A 21609-nucleotide genomic window follows, 5' to 3' on the forward strand; every position below is an offset into this window, starting at 1 on the left:
AGTGGGAAAAAAAAGTGTGGGGGTTATGGGGGTGGGGGCAAAAACGAAAAAAAAATTCCTCCCTACAACATCAACAAGCTCTGACAACGGCAGCGGGGGTTTTTCTTGGCCCCAACAGAGCTCTTAGGCATCTACTTCTTGACGCTTCACCCTCCCTTCTCTTTTAAAAGATACGATAGTTATTGTTCAAATCAGCCAGGGTGAATGGAAGGGACTGAGGCCAAGCCCGCCCCAGGCGTCAACACACCTGTATGAAAGAGACCTTATTGTAGCAACCCAGCGTTACTAACTTGCCCTAGCACTACCAGTTTTCTGAAGTAAGAAAGAAGGACCAAATCATCTCATCTGCATTTTTCTATCGACAGTCTCTTAACATTTTCCTTCATGTATAATATTTCCTTCATTAACTTCCTCCTTTTTTTAACCGATTGCCACTCGACAGGGGTAATACGAAAGGAGTTGATCCCACAAATCTCTTGTTAGCAAGACACCCCCCCTCCCTGCTCCCACACCCACCTTAAGACAACACCTTATTAATGTGCACAGGTGTACAAAAGGTATTTTCTGCCTGCACAGGAGCCGAGGGACCAACAGCTGCATTTTTTCTTGTTTGAAGAGCGCCTGAAAACAACCAACATTCTTAGGTCAATATTAGCCCTCGTCAAAGGCTCCAGTACATAGCGCGTGACAGAGGCCGTCAGCGCTGGAAGGTAACGCTCATTCCTCATAAGCCAGCTTCTCACCTTTTGGATGGGTGAGGTTTTCCTGCTTTCACGAAGGACCAGCAAGAAATAGAACAGATACACAGAACACATACTGGCAGGCTGCCTCTCTCTCTCTCTCTCTCTCTCTCTCTCTCTCTCACACACACACACAGACACACACACACACAGCCAGGCAGGGGGAATAGAGAAACTGACTGCAGCACTATCATTACCCCAGCCTACCCATCAGCTCTCCTGAGATGAGTGGGTGTGCTTACAAGATCACCCCAATTTCACAGTTGTGAAGAGTGCCACCCCTATTGCCCACATTCGCTTCTCTTTTTTTCCCCCTCCACTATGCCAGACCTGTTGGACTCCTTTTCATGTCTTTGCGAAGTGGGCAGGTATAATCTCAGTTTCCTTCCACTTCTTAGTGCCAACATAGAAAATCTGTGGCTTTTCTCGCTTCTCTCCCCTGAATTATCTTTCCATCTCTTCTTCTTTCACCCCATCTTTTGTCTCCCCGCTCTCTCGTTTTCTGCTCCCTTTCATTCTCAACCCCGTTTTCTCTCTCTGCCTGGTAATCGAGTGAGAGATTCCGTGACTCTGTGACTCCCCCTTATTGTCAGATATCAAACAGTGCGGCTTTGTGGATTACCATGAGAAGCTGATAATGACATGATAGAGGCGTGATATTTCAAACAAAATTGAGTGTCAATTGCCTGCATCGTCTAGGCAACACAAGTGTCTGCTCTGTGGCAGCCAGACAGGAAATAAGGCCAATCTATTTCCTTTGCTTCATATCAAACCTCTCTCCTCTCCCCCTTTTATAAGACTGTAATGGGTTCAGCTCAAAGAGAAGAAGAGAGGGGGCCTGCCAAGAGCAACAGTTACATTCTCTCTCTCTCTCTCTCTCTCTCTCTCACACACACACACACACACACACACATAATGTACATGTATTCTCACATTTGCAGACAGCTTGCACTCCTGAATATAAAAATGTATTAGAAGGCATTAAAAATAAAAGGTGCCCTCATCTTACCACCCCGTTCCCAAACATATGTATACATTCATATTCTCCCCCTGCTCTTGAAGTTTTTACTCCTCATGCTGGTGTGCTACTAACCGTGAATTTAGGGCAGTGAAAATGCACTGCAGTTTGAGCAATTAAAAAGTGACACCTAAACCTAGTGGATCGACCAGTGAGATTCTCTAATGCCTGGCTTTAGGTGCCGCTGCACTTGAGAGTCTTTCAGAACCAGACTACTGCAGAGTACAGGATTCAGTCTGTGTGTGTATATTTGGGAAGGGATTCTCCCTCCCTCTGGGATGTCATCATCTTCTCATCACTGGGTCTCTGGCGTGTGACTGAGTGTTTCCATCGAGCACGTTTCCATGATGTTGTCTGAGCGAGCGAGTTTGCGTCTAGCACATATTAGTGACCGCGAGAGAGTCACCGGTTAAATGTTGTCAGCTTGCCTCTCACTTCCCTATTGAATAATTAATCTGAGTTTCAATTGCACATAATCGCTTTGAAATATACACGAGTGAACTCACAGGCACACAAACACACATGCGCTGGCACAGTCAGAAGCAGAGTTTAGGGCTAAAAAGTCCAGCAGCAGGCTAGTGATATAAATAGCTGTTGTTTGTGGAAGGGACTGCTGGCAGAAGCAGCAGTGACACTGTGGAGCAGACCACAGGGACTCTGATGTGCTTGGTGGCCTGAAGCGAGCCCTCTGCCTCTCAGATCAGCTCTACCACCAACTGTGTAAAAGCTTTGACTGGCCTCCTTCATATGTGACAGCCTTAAACAAATACAACAAAGCCACATTCTATTAAGCCTACACTGCAGAAGATCCTTAAAGGTCCTTAAACTTAAGCCTCTGAACTGACATGTGGGATGTTTTTATATGACACGTCTAGTAAAAGCCCCAAAATACAGAAAACTCAATTCTCAGCCATCCGTGTTCTTTAGATTTCAACTATCCAAATACATTATAAAGAATGTATCTCATACAATACAAATGCATTACCACATCACAGCAGCCCTACCCAGCAGCCTTGACCCACACCAGTTTGCCTACAGAGCAAACCGATCGACAGAGGACGCCATAGCAACAGCACTCAATGTAGCATTAACACATCTGGAGAGGCAAGGAAGCTATGTGCGTATGCTCTTTGTGGATTATAGCTCGGCATTTAATACCATTCTTCCATACAAACTGGACGCCAAGCTAAAAGACCTAGGGCTTCCTCACAGCACCTGTAAGTGGATCAATAGCTTCCTCACCGACCGCAGACAGAGAGTGAGAGTGGGACGTTACACATCTCCAGCCCTAAATCTAAGCACTGGGTCGCCACAGGGCTGCGTGCTTAGTCCACTGCTCTACTCGCTTTATACACACGACTGCACCCCCGCCCACCAGAGCAACACCATTGTAAAGTTCGCAGATGACACTACTGTGGTGGGGCTCATATCTGGGGGAGATGAGTCTGCCTACAGAGATGAGGTGGAGCGGCTGTCTTCATGGTGCAAGGATAACAACCTTCTCCTAAACACGAAAAAGACCAAAGAACTCATAATTGACTACAGAAGACACAAGACAGAAATCCAACCACTAATCATCAGCGACGACTGTGTGGAGAGGGTGGCAGACTTCCGCTTCTTGGGAGTCAGCATAGAGGGAAACCTATCCTGGAGTGTGAATACCTCTGAGCTACTGAAAAAGACACAACAGAGACTGTACTTTCTGAGAGTGCTTAGGAAGAACAACATCACACAGAGACTGCTGGTATCTTTCTACAGAGCCTCCATCGAAAGCATACTAACGTACTGCATAGGCATATGGTACGCTAGCTGCACAGTGGCTCAGAGGAAAGCACTCCAGGGAGTAATCAACGCTGCCCAAAGGACAATCGGCTGCCCTCTCCTCAAACTGAAAGACCTACACAGTTCTGCCTCAAAAGAGCCCATAACATCATAAAGGACACCTCACACCCTGGACACTCCATGTTCGAACTGCTGCCTTCAGGTAAACGGTATAGAACAACATACACAAGGACTAACAGACTCAAACACAGTTTCTACCCAATTGCAATATCATGTCTCAATGCTACTAAAAGTAGATGACTTTCATTGCCCCTGTTGTCATTTGTGCCCTTGATGTTGGAATGCTTTCAGACATGTTTTGTTGGATGCGCTAACAAATTGACTGAGTGATTGATTGTTTGAGTGATATATCAACTAGGTCGTATGTTGAGTGTCTGTATGGGGCCTTAGGCCTGGATTGCTTGGGTGTATTTACTGTATGAGAACACTGTATTTTATATGTATTTCTATCTTTTATATCATATCTATTATAGTTTTTAAGTATTTATCTTTCGTGATGTTGCACTGACCGGAGACATCTTTCAATTTCATTGTACTTGTGACAATGACAATAAAGAATATTCTATTCTATTCAATATAACAAAAGGATGATAAAGCAGGCATATCTTGGGTGCTTGACACCCTCTACTACCAGACTGACACCCCATTCCACCTCACGTGCTCACAGAGTCCCAATTGAAACATCATCACCAGTAATGGGAGGAATAAATATTCATAAGGGTGGGAATAGAGAAACCCAAGATTAGGGTAATATGCCTTCATTGTTCTTTCCCTTTCCTTTTGCCAGCGCTTCCTCTATATCTCTGTATCTTGTTATGCATGTTATGGTGTTGGATAATCTTGGCTAATTCCTCAAGCTACCTCTGATAACTTCATCAAAGTGTGTCTGTTTGCTTGCAGAGAACGTGGCAGCATGCTACTCTGTTTATTTCTCACCTCTCCCAAATTGCAAATTAGCAGGTTTGATATGTGCAGGAGTTTGGGCCACACTCCAATTAAGATTGGATTGTTTTTGTGAAGAGGCCCTCCCTCTCTCCCCCTCCTGCTCTCCCTTCCCTTTTCTGCTTGGCACCAGGTCTACTGATATCTCATCCATAACAGGCCTGAACTGGGGCAGAGCATGGCTTAAACCAACAAAGGACTATATTGATTTATAGGGTCTCCCGTGATGGGCTTATTGGCCTACACCTCAAAGCCACAGAGGGCACAGGGCCATGAATCACAGCTTCAGAAAATACACAAGCGCACAACAGGTAAGAATATTACACTGCAGTGTTGCTAACAATGTGATTACAACTCTCTCCCGTTTTCTGTCCCGACCACATTTACTTTCATCACGTCTTAAAGGACGGAGTGGGTGGTAATTGGAGCTTATTTTGAATATGGCACCACAGAAACAAAGCAAAGACAGACGAACATGCCTATTTACATCGTGTTACCGTGCACCCAAACACAAGGACAGAGGGAATTGCAAATTGTGTAAGGAGGAGGTAAAGGAAAACAGAGAGTAACAGAAAGAGTGAGAGAATGAGCGTGCCTGGACAGAGAGAAAATACCTTGGTAAGGTTCAGGGAGTTTAAAGAGCTCAGCCAAAGAAGGAGCTCCTGTCCTCTCTGGCTCCAACACACACATACACGCACATATACCCTCAAGGCCATTCTGTTACACCTGGTCACCTTTATCCCTTTTAGTCCTCTACACCCCACCCCTGCTTTTGAACACACACACCAAAAACACATACATAACATCCATTCTCCTAATTCACATCACCACCAAGGCACACATAGCAGCACCCTGTGCCTAACACACAGCTCCGCTGGCTATCTCCCTCAGCAGATAAAACTAATTATTCCAAAACTACTCTGTCAGGTTGTCTGATCCTCTGGGGCCTCAGTTTAATTCTCTCTCTCCCTCTGTCTGTCTCTCTCCCTGTGTGTCATTGGTTCGCTCTCAGTCATAAGCCACAAAAAGACCAAGAATCTGCGCCAGATGACCTCCCAAGTAAAAACATAAACAGAGCGACTACCCATAAAAACACATATAGCATCACAACAGCTGAAGTTCATGACTTTCTTTGTGAAACCAGACTATTCAACATAACTGCCAAAATGTAAGTTCGATTTTTAAAAAAAAATGCACAACACAATAAAAATCGGGGATCGAGCCTTGCGCTCTGAGCAACTTTGAAAAATCACAATTATTGCATGACATCATCCAGCATACAATCCAAGGGACTTATGCACCTATTCAAATGCTTAGTCCCTCTGTTGGCACTTGATGTTGGCACCCATGTCAGGCTTTAGAGCTAAATAACAGGCCAATATGCCAGGCTTTCCAGCAGCACACCCTGAAAGCCTGTGGAGAAACTATTCGTCCCAATGAGCTCTAAAGGCAAATGGAAGCTCATAAACAGAGACTTGACTGTATAGACTTTGCATTTTATCTTTCAGCAGTTTCCCCCTTTTATGAGCCAGGGATCTCTATAACAGGAGGGAGAAAGGGAGGGATAAGCAGGATGAGAGGATGGCAGAAAGAGTGAGAGAGAGAAAGGATGACAGTAAGGATGCAAAGAAAGAAGATGATGGCAGAAAGAGAAGAAGAATAAGAATGAGGTAGAGGTTGGGAGAATGAGATAGAGGAGTGCTGGGGTCACAAATCTTGCTGCTATTCTAGTACGTGACATCTTCGCTCGTTTGCGGCTGCTCATTAACAAACAATACTGCTGTGAAATTGGTTTAATGACAAAGTAATAAAATTGCTATTCTGCTCACAGATGGCCTCAGGCGCAGGGAGATTCTAGCAGGCTTACTGTGGCTGCCCGTGTGCATTAAGCTGCTTGTTCATGAAAACAGCATCCTACACTTTCTTTCTCACTATCATCAACCCTTTTTTTCTTTTTAAGTTCTTTCTCTTCTTACAAATGAAATAAATTAACCTACTTTTCTGCCTTGTTTTCTCCTTGAATTCTCCCTCTCCCACACTCTCACCCTCTTTCTCTCTCTTTAGTGGATTCTTTTCCTCGCTCTTTCTCTCTCTCTTTCTCTCGATCTCTCCCCAGTTCTCACCCCTAGTACAGAAATTACCATCTTAAAATAAAAAAAGGGGGGCCTGCCCACGCAAACGCAGCTCGACTTCATTTCAAAAGCAGAGCCCTTGTTATTAAACGACCCACCAATAAAAACCAAGCCGTTGAGGAATAAAAGAGCCAAAAGGAGCAGAGAAGTACAAAGACCTCCCTCCTCCCATCTCTCTCTAATGCTTTCTCTGTAATGCCTCTTTTAGCTCTTTGCCGCTCTATCTTGCCTGGTCTGGCTTCGTTCTTCTTGCATGCCGTCTGCGCTTTGGAGAATCTTGAGCTTGCAATGGGAAAACAAGTTAAAAAAGGCATTCGTTTTCGTGCACGATCAGCCGACATTGCCAGTTTTTGTGAAAGTACCACCTGTTTTCCATAACTCATACAGAGGTGGGCACTGGGTTGCTTCATAGCCTCGTTGGATGTCCATACCATGCTACGAGTCAGCGTGCCCCCAGTGCCTGATAAAAATGTTAGTGAGCCCTGTTAATCACAGTGAGAATTTCAGCAGGGCTAATGTACTCACATATACTGTGAGAGCACGGTGGCACACATTAGTGTCAGCTGTTTAAGACTCCCATGGCTTAAACTGTGAGTAAAGCATGTGTCTAGATGGTGCAGTTAACAGATATTTGGATCTGTAACAACCGCTGAACAAAATGAAAAAGAAAATGAAACCTGCTACGAAAAAAGAGCCCGTTCTGTTCTAATCTTGCCAATAGTGAGAATATGTTTTTCTAAATGTGTTTCTTCCTCCAAAACAGATGAAACAGGATTATTATTACAGCATCAAGAAAGCAGCCAGATCAAATGAACTTAGCGGGTAGAGGGTGTTGGTAGGGGGGATGGCACTTGGGATCCGACAACAGAGTCAATTCTGCTAATTAACTGCCAATTAGCGGTCCCTAAATGAGAGGGATCATGATGCCTGTGTTGGCAGCACCCCGATAGTCTCTCTTTTTAGTTAGACACACATATACACTCATGCTTGTACACACAGATACACCAGAGAGACACACACACACACGCAGCCACAACCTCTCCACACTCTGGCTGTATATTTAGAAAGCCAGGGGCATGAGATGGCCACTGCTGGGAGTCCCTGGTTGCAGCCAAAAAAAGGCATGACATTTCCATCTGGGTCAAAGTTAGACAGATAACCAGCAACTTCAGTCAACTAGCCCACCAATGTTGTAGAAAAGAAGAGATAGAAAAGTAGGGAGTGGGCAGTGAGCAGAGTACGGGGTGGGGGTTGGGGGGACCTCAAAAGCCTCTGTGTGAGATTCATGAGACGTAAATACTTATAAAGAATGTGGAAAAACAGGCGGCTAGGCCAGTTTCATAACTTTATGTTACATTTGGAAAATATTAGTTATTATTTTGCATTTCATAATGGGCGTCGCTGCCAAACCAGAGAATCATAAAATCGTATAAAATCGTAAAAGGCAGTGTTCCTAAGTGTCTCTTTGGCCCGAGAAAGGGGGATGGAAAATGCTTTCTAAGTGGAGGAACAAATTTGCTTTTGCTTTTTCTCTTTCGTGTTTTCAGACACCACAAACAAATGTTAACATTTTGCACATGAACCTTCAGTGCAGCCACTTTGTATCGCCGCCGAGTGATTTAAAGTCTGTAAAATCTAGAGGTGATCCAGGATGAGTTGATCTGAATGGGAATGGGGAACCTGCTGTGAAGAGAGCTACAGATCAGTCAGTTTAGAGCCATCTAAATTCAGTTTATCTGCATGCTGTGCCACAGCAGAGCACAATCGGGGGTCATAATCGGGATTCTATATAGAACGGCTAAAGTTCAAAAGGCATATAATTGTAATGACTTTTGATTTTTTATTTGCTTATTTATTTAATGTATTTTTTATTTTATTTGTGGCATTCTTTCAAGATCCTGTTTCAGTCCTGTTTAGCTTATTTCCCCAGTGCACCTGCCTGCTCAGTTACTCGACATATGAATGACATTGGTCGCACATAACGCAGTTTGCTGGCTTAGTCAGAGCACATCCTTCTGTTCTTAAAACAGAGTAATTAAACATATTATTGCTAATACAGTACATGTACAGTTATTTGTTGGCGACTGTTCAAGGTCAAAAAAAAAAAGAGAAAACAATCAGTGCACCACACTCCACACTGAACTGCCACAGAGATTGAGCCTATTTCATCTCCTCAGTGGGCACAGGCTGCTTGGCGCCGTTGTCTGGCGGATATCCTTCCCTTATCATGTGACCTGTGCTCCGACAGGGGGCAAAGGTTGGCTGCGATCCGCCTCTGTGTCTTAATAACTCACTCATTGTATTCCTTTCTGCCGCTAATTGGAGCCTCTCCTCACTGTGTGTGTGTTTGTGTGTCTGTGCATGTAGTCTCCCCTGGGCTGTAGAGAGGAGGCAGACAAGTAAAAATAGAGTGTGGCTTAGTGCCCTCTTTATTGTTATTAGTGGTCCAGTGGCACAGCAGTCAGTTATCATCGATGCCAACAAATGACATATTCGCTCTCTGATTTGTTCTGCACCCCCACCCCCACCCGACTGCAACCCAACCCCCCCCTCACTCAGCCATGGAAATGGCCAACTGGCTGCCTGCGAGATGAGGGAATAATGACGGGCCGATTTCCTTCCTTTTTTTAGATGCCATTTCTTTCAGTCATCTGTCATCGGCATCATCTCTCAGGCCCATGTAATAACCCTGTGTGTGTAGTTACATGCCGCCTGTGTGAGCGCGCGCGTACCCGTTGGTGCTGTGGTAAATAACGGCAGGACAGTCGGTGTGTGTGTGTGTGTTTATGGCAGAGAGCGAGGGCACATCGTGCTGGGTGTGATGCTGAGACATGAAAGGATTCGGTCAGGCTCCATTTAGTTCAGAATGATAGCAGGACACTGGGAGCTGCTGAGGAAGGCAAATTTGCCGCCAGACACTGTAAACTCTAAATGCTTCTTTAGCTTATGAACACCTGTCTGCCATTTCACCTACTTCGCTATCCCAGAATGCCATGTGTGACATGGCCCTCACCTTTTCCTGCAATCTTAAACAAATGCAATTACATATCAGACCACTCCCACGTTCTCTTAGCATGACGCCTGCTGTCTCAAATGTAAGCAGGGCAAACAAAACCCCACACTATCTAATGGTCAACTAATGGTGTCCTGACACACTGTATACTCATACACATCTCTGAAGTTCCCATTAGTAATAATGCACATACAAACACACCTTTGAACGCAGGGGAAACTATTAACAGGATAATCAAGTCTTTCCTCTCATAAGCTCAACACCAGAGCAATGAGATTGTGGACTTTAACCCTTTCCTTTGCCCTTATTAACATCAAACAGCTGTTGGCGTGTGGGCTACAAACAGGTGAGGCTGTTTTCTAATTATATATTCTCGAGTTAGACTCCGCCGGAGTATCAGAGTGTGGCGCTGAGACAAAAGGGTTTAAACCAGTTGAGTTTTGCTTTCTGCCTGCACAGGTGAGCTCCAGGTAAATGTAAAGCTAGGTGTCATTTGGAGGGGATGGTGCTGGGAGGTTTGATGGGGCAAAAGGGGAGAGAGTGAGATGCACTGTCTATTGACTATCACACAGTGCACCGTTGTGCCCTCGCTGGGCTGCGATTGTGCCGGCGGACAAAGCCCTGATTCAGCACATCCTTTCCCCGAGGGAGAGCTCTGGAAACCGAAGACGGCGGCCATCCCCTCCCTATTCCCCCCAATCATCCTTTGCTTCTTTTCCCCCCTGTCTGTCGCTATCTCTCTCTCTCTCCCTCTCTCTGGTCAGTAACATGGCAGTAACCATGCATCAAAGGGAATAACAGAACAATGCAAGGGACCAGCCAGGAATTTGAGGGGTTTTTTTTGAAACAGGAATTTCATATGGCTAAGTTCTGTCATATCTGGGGTGAATGATCTGAGCAGCCACTGGACCAAATATCAAAGAAAAAAACAAAAAGGTCAGACATTTAACTATAACTCGCTACCTAGCCTAGATAGTAAAAAGTGGAAAACTTCTGCACCTTCTTCTCACCTTTCCCTTACTGTAACATAGCCAGTAACGTGGCAGAGTCACCCAGGCCTCCCGACATCAGCCGGGATGCACCACAGATACACTAATGGACTCCAAGCCTCTTCAGTAACTGGTATGTATTTTATAAGAGGCCTGGTGTAAAGTTAATACAGCTCTGTGATCATCTGTGATTATGCATCTGTGTGCGTATGCTCAAGGATGTTACACAGTGCAAGATGCTTTCAGACCAAATGGATGGCTTGAATTTCATGGCCAATGAGAAGGCAGGGACTCGTCTCAGATCTATCTCTGTCTATGTCTCTGTCTATTTCTCTCTCCTCCCAGGTTAGCAGAGTATTTCTGCATTAATCACCATGACACAGGCAAGGCAACTCAATTTTCTGCTCCTGTAGGTAAGGTGCATGGCGTCCCGAAACGGTGGCACGAGGCATGAAACAGGCAAGCGGGGGCTAATCTTTGGTTACTAGTGTAATTGAAATGCTATCCACACTGTAGGGTGCATTAAAGTCTGATAACACCGGTTCCTGTGGCCAATTTAAGTAGCTTGACTTCCCCTGGCTAGAAGGGAATAAAGCAAAGGGTGAGAAAGAAGGGGAGAGAAAGAGAGAGGGAGCGAGCGAGAGAGAGAGAAACGAAGGAGACAGAGTATGTCAGATAGTGGGGGGGAGCACGAGGGAGGGGGCTGATAGATAAGGCCGACAAACCAGGCTAATTCTCCAGGCATGTTTCTCATTGTGATCCAGGAAAAATGAGAAAAAAATGAATCACAGAACCAAAAAATCAATTGACCCTCGGGTGGCTTGTCAGGCTGCGAGTCTGATAAACCTAAAAGCTTCGTTAATGTCAGCCTGCCTGTACCCAACAGATAGAGCACTTTGTAAATGAACCCGCTTTGATAAATATATTAAGGAAAGCTGTGAATAAAAGGCACAGACTTGTCATTTGTAAATAGAACCCCCGCTACATGGAATTAGAATGATAAAATGGGGTTCCATATAATTAAGTTTGTGTAAGACCTGAAATCCGTGCAAATACCTTCCCGGAATTTTGAAAGGAAGCTGTCAGTTCAATTAATCTGAACATCACCCTGAGAATGTACTGAACAAAATTAAGCTGCAGATAAAACCTGGGCTAGTATTTTGATAAGTAATTCCTGTATCATTTCTTTGCTTCTGTGATCATTTTATTTAATCCACCACCCCCAGTTATGTGCTAAGCCATCTACAAAGGCCCTGCTGGCCAGGCCACCAAAACCTTAATCCACCATATAGCTGGTGTAAAATGGGGAGGGGGTGGAAAGGCAGTTTTGCCTTTTGTGGGGGCACCAGTGGCGGTGGTAGGTATGGTTTTGGATGAAGGGGTGGGGTGGGTGTGGGGGCTGTAGGGGTAGCTTATGATCAGTGCCTGTCTCCCTTAAATATATCCCAGTGAATACATGTGCATCAAACCACAAAGACCACTGACTTAGCCGCGGAACACTTTACAGATAACACCGGAACATCCTGGTAGCTTACATATAATAATGTTACAAAGGTTGTCTGTGTGTATGTCTATGTGTGAACCTCTGCATGTGTCTGTGAGCGATGGGGAGGGATGTACATAAACGGTTTTCACACTTTAGGAGCATTAGCCGTCTTGGCTGATGGGGAGAGGGAGGCGAAGGCTTTTGAAAATAAAAGGCAGAGCGATGCTGGTGGTGGAGATAGGGCAAGCGGAAATCTTGACTCACCAGTTGTTTACTTGCAAGATGGTGAGGCCCGTGTCTTGGGCTAGCTGCTTCTTCTGCTCTTCAGAAGGGTATGGGTGCTGCAGGAGCAAGCAGAGAGAGAGAAACAAACACATACATGAGCCTCTTTGACATACAGATTAGCCTAAATATCCATGCATGTAAGCACTCGTATAGCGAAGCGCTGGAAAACGAACACGTGCTTCGAGTCAAGTTCATGGCTGTTGCTTATTACTGTATCTATTCAATATGTTCCTGTGTTTGTTGCATTGTGTAACTTAAGACTGGACCTTCTCATGACCTCCACCCAATGCTGCCTCTTGCACATTATAGACATTCACACCATACACGTGTCCACACCCACGCATACATACACACACACACACACCTATACACACACACAAACACACACGCACAGTTTAGTGCAAAACCTGTAGGAGCTGGCCAAACAAGTTTGTTAACACTGTCACCAGTGATAACCCCCATTCTTTATCCCCACCCTGCCTACACAAAAACAACATATAGCACACCTCCAGAAAGAAAAGACACTTATGACCATACACACTTTGACAAACATGACTTTCCAGTAGGCCTAAGCCATATATTGTGGTGTCTGAGAATCCTTTTATAACATACCGGCACAGCAACAGATTGAGTGGGTGAAGATTTGTGGAGAATACATTTATCTTTCCTTGAATGTCTGACATGTATCCCGGTGGTGGCTCTTTCATAGAGAGCAGCTGAAAAGAGACTAATGCTAAAAGAAGAGAATGCTGTGAAATGTGCTCCACAGATATGCCAAGATTTTTACCTGAAAATGTAATTCTCCAACAAGGTCTGCAATGATACTATTTGTGTCAGGTCCAATCTAGAGAACATTGGCTGATATAAATGGCAGACCTTGGGCTGCCTTGCTCCCCCTGGGCCTGCTATGAAGCATGACAAAACAACAGTGATCGCTGGTGACAGATGTCTTTAAGGGCCAGATTAGGAGTCGGGGCGCACGCAAACGAAACAAATGAGACACTATGTGTTTCATTCAGCCGCTGTAAACAGAAAGCATGCATGCACACAAGCACGTGCAAACAGAAATGCAAATAGACAGATGAAAATTATTCATAGACCTGACACCTACAAATCAAAACACACACACACAAATCCTTTTTGAGGTGATGTTTATAACTCCCCCTCCCCCCAAAAAGAAAAATACCTTAAATCTTCAAAACTTTAATTTGATTGTTTCAGTTCCTTTCCGGGTATATGCTCATTGAGCACATTTCACAGCTGGCAATGTATGCCCAGCTCGTGTTAATTGAATTGAATTTTAACTTGAAATGATAGCAGTTGCTCAAGAAGCATTTTCTCATTTACCGCTGTAATAATTTATATGAGAAGTCATATCAGCAGAGAAGGAGATTCCTCCTTTCAGGTAGCCCTGCCTGTTTAAATGTAGTCTGTTTTAATTAAAGAAGGGATGAAAAAATGGTTTGAGGAATGTGCACAATTAATAACAAACAAGGCTGAGATTGGACAAATAATGACTCCCGGCTGCAGAGGGGGATTAATCTGATTTGTACTTGTGTACTTAGTCCCTTTTAATATGCTAAAATCATTAACAAAGGAAAGATGATAATGCTTGCATAGAAATACATTTTTTGATTGCCAGGTGTTGACATTTCCTTGGCTACCGGAGACAGAGTTGCCAAGGTATTGTGTGTGTGTGTGTGTGTATGCACATTTGTGTGTGTCTCTGTGTAAACATTTTCAAGAGAAGCCACAGGGTGCACAAGATACAAGCTCTATTTTATATATATACATATTATATATATATCCTTTTTTTTAATCCATTTTTCCTTTTAAGTATACACTATATAAACCTCGAGTATGCAAATGCGCCTAAAAACCTACACAAGTAGAGAGCTGGCTAAAGATGATGTCGTATGGAAGTGTGGAGATAGGAGCAGCCTAAATTGGAAATGGGAGTGGGTCATTTACATTGTATTAAGGCTTCCTCAGCCTCTCAGCCCCAGACCCGGTCATCAATCGCCTACTGTCAGCCAGAGCGCGCTCTAGCCTGGTGATAAATACGCTGGCCAGCGGCACGGCTCGTCCAACAGCCACCACGTAATGAATGGTTTGAACAAACAAGAAAGATGTCTCATCAAGGAGAGTGGGGATGTTAAAGCCCCCCTCGCACACAAAACCCCTGAGTAAGGAGATTTACTCTGACCGCATAGACAAGAAAAAAAAAATCCTATTTCGTTCAGCTCATACCTCTTCCCCTCCTTACTTATACCTCCCTGTGTCAGATGATCACCCCCTGCAATCTTAATACTTGTAAGCATTCGCCCATAGGCACTGCTGAGCGTACACACAGAGAAACAAATCTAAACGCAAACAGACTGCAACATACAAACAGCATGAGTACATAATCAGTCTCTTCTCTTCATCTCTGCTCGGCATTCTTTGTCTTGCATTTGTTGCTGACCCTCCATGCCCGACATATGTGTGATTTTTTTATGAATTAGAATGCAAACCAGACCTGGCGACACACACACACACACACAAACATAAACACACAGACATAAGAAACAAGCTGACATGGTGGGCCTAGTGGTTACAAGTCTGGAGTAGCTGTGAAATTGGAGAATGGTTGATTGTTAACTGCCACAAAAAATACATATATATAAAACACCCAGCACGCCCCTGCGGGCGGTTTATCCTTCAAGCTCGGGTCCTCTACCAGAGGCCTGGGAGCTTGAGGGTCCTGCGCAGTATCTTAGCTGTTCCCAGGACTGCGCTCTTCTGGACAGAGATCTCCGATGTTTTTCCCGGGATCTGCTGGAGCCACTCGCCTAGCTTGGGAGTCACCGCACCTATATATATATATATATATATATATATATATATATATATATATATATATATATGGCAAAATCTTGAATGCAAAGTGATTGGAAAAAAAAAAAGTCCAATGTGTATCTTCCTGGATATGTCCCTCTCTACCATCAGGGGACGTATGACATGAGTATTTAATGGAAGGAACACAAACACAGTGGAAGATCAAAGATGGTATTGATAACCTCCCCACTGGCTTTGGAACCACTCAGTATGTTCAGTTACAAACACCACAGCCAATATCCTTAAAAGAAGATTGACCACAAAATGTAAAGCAGTCTATAAATAATTAGAGGCAGACATGAGCAGTTTCAATTTGTTGTCCCGGCAGCGCGAGTCTCGGTTCGAAACAACCCCGTTAATTATTCTGAAACCTGTTAATGGAACAGGGCACATTATCCTGATGGGCACATGTTGTCTAGCTCCTGCAGTCTGACCTTAAAAAAAAACCCCACTCAGACAAACATCAACACAAACACCGATGCATACGCAGGTGGACCAAATTCTGTCTCTTCCTAAGAATTGAGCTGTGCTTGTACTTCTGTGTGTGTGTGTGTGTGTGTGTGTGTGTGTGTGTGTGTGTGTGTGTGTGTGTGTGTGTGTGTGTGTGTGTGTGTGTGATCGACTGCTGGCTAAATTACAGGGTTTGATGTGCTCTGTGCTCTCTGATAGTGCTGGATGTAATGGCCCCTGTGGTTGCTGAACATTACAAGCTGAGGTAGCTCTAGCATCTGCTGCGTACGGTCCTTGACCCCACCCTCACCCCCACCACCACCACCCGCCTGAATCCAGCTTAGCAGCTTGGCATTTCATTGTATGCAATAACCACATCTACCGCTGGACCCGTCTTAACTTGACACCACACCTTTTGCACACCTATCTACTCATCCAACATCCAGTTTGTCATATATCACTTTTGTGCTCTCCTGACACCTATATGCACCCATCATCAAATCCCGTGGCCCGGTCATTATCCCGGCTGTTCCGTACAACCCCCACCACTTTTCCTGCTCTGCGGCTTTCACTCTTCCCCCTGAACCTGCAGCTCCTTGCATGAGCTGCAGTTGGACCCCATTGATGAATTACATCATCAGTGTGTGACATGAGTTATAGAGGCAGGTCACAAGGTTACAGTGGCTTGCAAACCAATTCCATGCTAATGACTCACAGGAAATCAAAGGCCATTGGCTGTTTACCCTCAGTGCAATGACAACACAAAGAATATACTCGGGATCAATGGGGTGATTTAGCTTAACCTCTTTTTGATTTTCATGGTAACTTTAATTAATTTTTTAAAAAAAGCATTTGCTACACAGATACAGAACTTTTTCATGTGTTGGAGCCACTGGTGGACTTTATTGTGACTCTTCTGTATCTAAATTTACGGAAATATTGCATCTCAATATTTCCTTTCATATACGCCTTCCACACACTGATTGGAATCATATTTGTTTTTAATCAAAGTGACTGGAGGATGATAATAATATTCACTGTCAGAAATAAACGCAATCAAATATAGGAATGACATTTTAATATGGATTTGGCATTGAGCTGGGGTAAGATTGGCACATTTTAAATATCAAGTTGGCGCTGTTAATAATGTTACAATTGGCTTCTTTGACAAATGACAATGAGATTGAATGCATATCAGCATTACTGAGAGATCAAACAGATATGACAAATAAATCCAGATGGAGTTTTTGAATCCTCGCGAGTGTTTACTATGCACACAGCCTACCTAATGGTTGGCTTTTTAGTCGCAGGTTTCTGACAGGTTTTGTGATTTATATTGAAGAATACAGTTAATTACGTCCATCTGTAGACATCAAATGGACGGGCACATGACAATTAAAAAGAGAAGTGCGTTCTATTTCTGAGAAATCAACTTTTCAAATTTGTCTGAATAAATGCAAAAAAAATTATTTGTGGTTGAATTTGGTAATAGTGAGTAGAAATTTGCAAGAAATTTGCAATTGGTAAATAATCCAGCTTTACTGTTTAAAAGATCAGTTTATTTATGTAACTGATTCTAAATAACTGTGATGTTTTTAATGGACTCTGAAGTAAGAATAGCAAACTTGGGTATACATATGTGGGACTTTTGAAAGTTAAAAAAATGCTGTTGTCCTTCCCTACGTTCAAGCTCATCTCCAACTTTCTCTACTCTGTTCTCTCTTTCTCCCTGTTTTTGTGTGATTTGAGGGAAATGGAGGTGGGAGGCAGTTGAGGGTTATTTGGGTGTTTGCTTTATTTCACTGGGAACTACACTGCTTCCTGACAACAGTCTGAAAACAGGCAAGAATGCCACATGACTCAATGACTCAACCCTGCTGGTTTCCCTTTCTCTCTCGCTCTTGCTCTCACTCGACTACACACACAGGGATACTGCCAGCTTATAAACAGAACTCACATGATGCCAAACAACAAACCGCACGCACTGCATGCCAACCTCTGATAACAGCAAATAAAAGTACATCCATATCTACACCTCATACGATCTGCATTCAGAACATACCACTACACTTGTCTTGCTCTCGCTGCAAACTCCAAAGCTTCCACAGTAAGTATAAGGGCTCTCAGTGGACTGCCCTCTGACAGTAAAACAGTGATGATTGCAAATACAAGGTGGACTGGTGAGGCCTGCAGCATCTATTATACAGCAAAAGGGCCCCCAGTCTGTCTGTCTGCCTCTCTGACTGGCTGGCTGGTTGGCAGTGTATCAGTACTACTACTGCTGTTGCTGCCACGGCCCCCCACAACAATCGCTGGCTGGGCTCCTGAAGCCAGCTCCTGGACCTCTGCCAGCAGCCTGTTTGCTCTACACCATTAATTTATGTTCACTGGAGACAGTGCAAGGTTGTAGAGAAGCTCTACGGCATAACTGCCCCGTTTGCCTGCCAAGCTCCAGCAAGAGTAAGAGCGGAATGAATGGAAGAGAGGGTGAGGAAATAACCCTGGAGGATGTGAAAGATATAGGCATCTGATTGTACCAAGCTCCATGAGGCTAAATAGCAATCACTCCCACACAATCCCAATGCACCTCCAGACTTAGCGATCGACCAACAAAAAGACTGCGATGTTTTAGGGTAACACCTCCAAATTCTATCATGCATAATGAAATGAAAGATATCATTTTATCCAATAGAGGAGATAAAAATGTTTTTAAAAAATAAATAAAAAAAACCCCTGCTCATTATGTACACAGAAATCAAAATGAAACTCCCAGATGAGTTTCTGTTGAGCTCAACCACAAATCTATTAGTCGTTGCCAACAGTTATATCTACAAACTGCATGTGTGCTGTGTTGCAGACCCCGGTCCACTTGTGGCCGGGAGACATAACACAGAAATGCGCCTGTCTAATCGTCAGATTGAGATCATGGCTTATTTTTTCACCGCATGGCTGCCCCTGTGCTTTCAAGAGGAGGAACGCGATCCTTCCATCCTTGCAGTGTGGGCCCTGGTTTTCTATCTCTCTCTTGTTTCCTTCAATCTCTCCTTCTCCCACTGTACTCTATAGGTCCCAACAGCAATACTTCTCTTGCTACTCACTAACCCCTTTGCCCTCATCTCGTACCCTCTTTAGTTCACCTCATCGCTTCTCCTTTCCTCTCATCTCGTCTCGTCCCCCTTTTTCAAAGTTTCCGCTCAAGCTTTAAGCCAGGTCCTAGAGGGCAGGAATTTGGCCTGGTTTTTCAGTCCAGGCTGCTGGCTTTGTTGTGGTAACTGCCTGCTCAGGGGCACCCAGCTCTGTTCTGCTCTCCTTTCTAGCTTGCATGATGTCAACACACAGCCACGCTCACTACTTGCTCTCAAGAAATCTTTAAAACATGTTCTTGCAATGACTACAGCCGAGCCAAAGGATCATCCTACAGAGGGATTTGTTCCTATTAAAACTTTATTGGTATACATTTTCCAACCTTTGGTGGATTTTTAAAAAAATAATTCTTAGTAATGACTCTCCTGTTCCATTTTGTGCTATGATGTTGCTTGTTAAATTGTGAAATGACTGGTGTTTTGCCTTTGCACGGTACTTTTCAAACCTATGAAGAGATCATTAGAGGTTTGCTGGGTTGGTCATAGCAGTCGATCCAGTCACTTTGCCTGCATGAGACAGCTCAATATTCGCACCACGCGTTATTGTTGCCAGTCACAAAGTCATGGCAACGTGAATCTCTGAATAAACATCGGCACTGGTTTAGTAACACGCAGTGTGCACATGCTACAAAGGAAGCAGTCGTTTTCTGGGGCTGAAACATGACATTTTTTTAGAAACTATGAGCAACTGATTTAAAAAGTAATTTGTAATCAATTAAAAATACATTGTATCAAAGTACATTTCAGACGAATGTATACTACAGGAATACAGAGTGTTGGAAACCATCCCATAGAAATGTCAGGAAAACAGGGGCTGGTGTCAAGACAGTAAAGCACTTACAACTAAGAGCTTGTTGGAAAAAGTACTTAATATTAACATACAGAGTCGCTCTACGTTTACCCTCTTACTCTATTATGTTCCTTACACTTTGTTTAACTTCCTAAGTCAAAGTAAAGTGGGGCTGATCTTCAATTGAAATAGAAACAGATTCATTTGGTAAGATGGACAGATTGAGCTACAGAAAAAAGGGGGGGGGGTGTTCGCTCTTCAAATAGAAGCTTCTGAGAGTTTCCACTTGACGGATCTCCCTTTCACTGTGAATTAACTTAATGAGAATAAGTATTCAAATACACATCCAGCACCTCCTTTAGCTCTATCCCTCTCTCTTTCTACTCTCTCCCTCTGTTTCTTTAAGACTCCACATTCTCAAGAGAAAGGCCAGTGCGTTCTAATAGTAAGCCTCAGGACACAACAACGAGAGCACAACCACTTACAGAGGACAAACAAGAAACCCCCAGGGCCCACTGTGGAATGTCAAGCCAATTTGGAAGATATCATAGGACATTTGTAATGTCAATTTTTGTTTTCAGGTCAAGAATCAAAGGCAAACACGGTTGGTAACATTTGTCCATTACATTGCAGTCAGAAACAACCCCTCCCCTACCAAAAAACAGCTGCGGGGGACACTTCCTGTTTGCTAATGATGCTAAATGTGTTCAAGTCAACCATGTCAAATTTTCTCCCCCTCCAAATGGACAGCTGGGGTGGAAAGAAACATTTTATCTCTTTTCCTTCTCTGCCTCCCTTTTTCTCTACCCTCTGCCAGTAAAAGAAGGTCCATGGCAGGAAGACACTTCAGATCACATCTCTGTCAGTGAGCCGGACGAACATAGCCGCTAGTAAGCATAGGTGCATTCATCTGAGATCACAAGTACTTCCAGGGAACAAAGTCAGCCAAGCCCTGATCAGTCACCACCCTGCCCCTACCTGTTGTGTCTGTTCTCTTTTACTGACTACAATTTTTGCCTTTCAGAAATGCAAGTCTTCTGAGCTCCCCTTTCATCTAGGAGTGTATGAGTCAAGGAGATATCTCCTGTCATTGCTCAACACCCAGGGGCGGCTGGCTGCATGGGGCTGTGTGGACTGACAAATGCCCTCAGGATCTTTCACTTTTTTAATGTTTCTCAAAGGAGGGTCGGCATGTGACAGGAGTTAAAATGCCTTTATGAAGTGCTGCCAAGAGGAGAAGAGAAGAGAAGAGAAGAGAAGAGAAGAGAAGAGAAGAGAAGAGAAGAGAAGAGAAGAGAAGAGAAGAGAAGAGAAGAGAAGAGAAGAGGCTTGTGTTGCTTTTAGTCTGGTCAATAGCAGCCAATCTTTAGGTGCATTCTTCCATCCCATTTTCTCCCTGCTTGTAGTGCTCTTAGGCTCAATCCTGCCCGCAGGCCGAGGTGACCTTTGCCCTGGCTGGCCTGCCTAGCTACAGCCCTCTCGTTTGTTAGCCGCTTTATCCACTGACAAAGCAGGCAGGAAGTTGGCAGCCACCCAGCAGCCCCATGGGAGGATGACCATCAGCTAGCTCAGCTTACTGCTTATTACAGGATGCTGGGGAGCATGTGTGTCTGTGTGTGTGTTGGCATATGTGTTTGTCCTTATGCTTATGTCTTATGCATTTATTGCATGTTTGCATGCGTGCATGTTTAGAAATGTGCATATGCAGACATGTTTAACTGAAGGTTTTTGTGCAGGAAATTCTTCCATAGAATAGGTCATGTCTCCAAGTTAACCAGATCAGCTATACATGTTTGCAACAATCAGGCAACCTTCCAGTCGCTGGACTCAGGGGACCCCAGCACACTTTCTCTCTCCCTCTCTCCACTCTTTCTTTCCTCACCCTCCTCCTCTCTGCAGCCT

The 21609-nt window shown here is 44.1% G+C and overlaps 1 protein-coding gene across 9 annotated transcripts in view; it reads right to left on the minus strand.

The window, feature by feature from the left end:
- meis2a (Meis homeobox 2a) overlaps positions 1-21609 on the minus strand; it is a 79498-nt gene that overhangs the window by 13307 nt on the left and 44582 nt on the right. For all 9 annotated transcript variants that reach the window (XM_085442253.1, XM_085442255.1, XM_085442251.1 and 6 more), the window contains one exon: positions 12427-12503. In XM_085442253.1, coding sequence (XP_085298379.1) covers positions 12427-12503 — 77 coding nt within the window. The remainder of the gene's footprint in view (positions 1-12426; positions 12504-21609) is intronic.

Source organism: Copadichromis virginalis, linkage group LG19 (assembly GCF_057382275.1).
Source record: "Copadichromis virginalis isolate Kocher_CV1m ecotype Utaka linkage group LG19, C_Virginalis_male_GT1.1, whole genome shotgun sequence".
NCBI classification, from domain to species: domain Eukaryota; kingdom Metazoa; phylum Chordata; class Actinopteri; order Cichliformes; family Cichlidae; genus Copadichromis; species Copadichromis virginalis.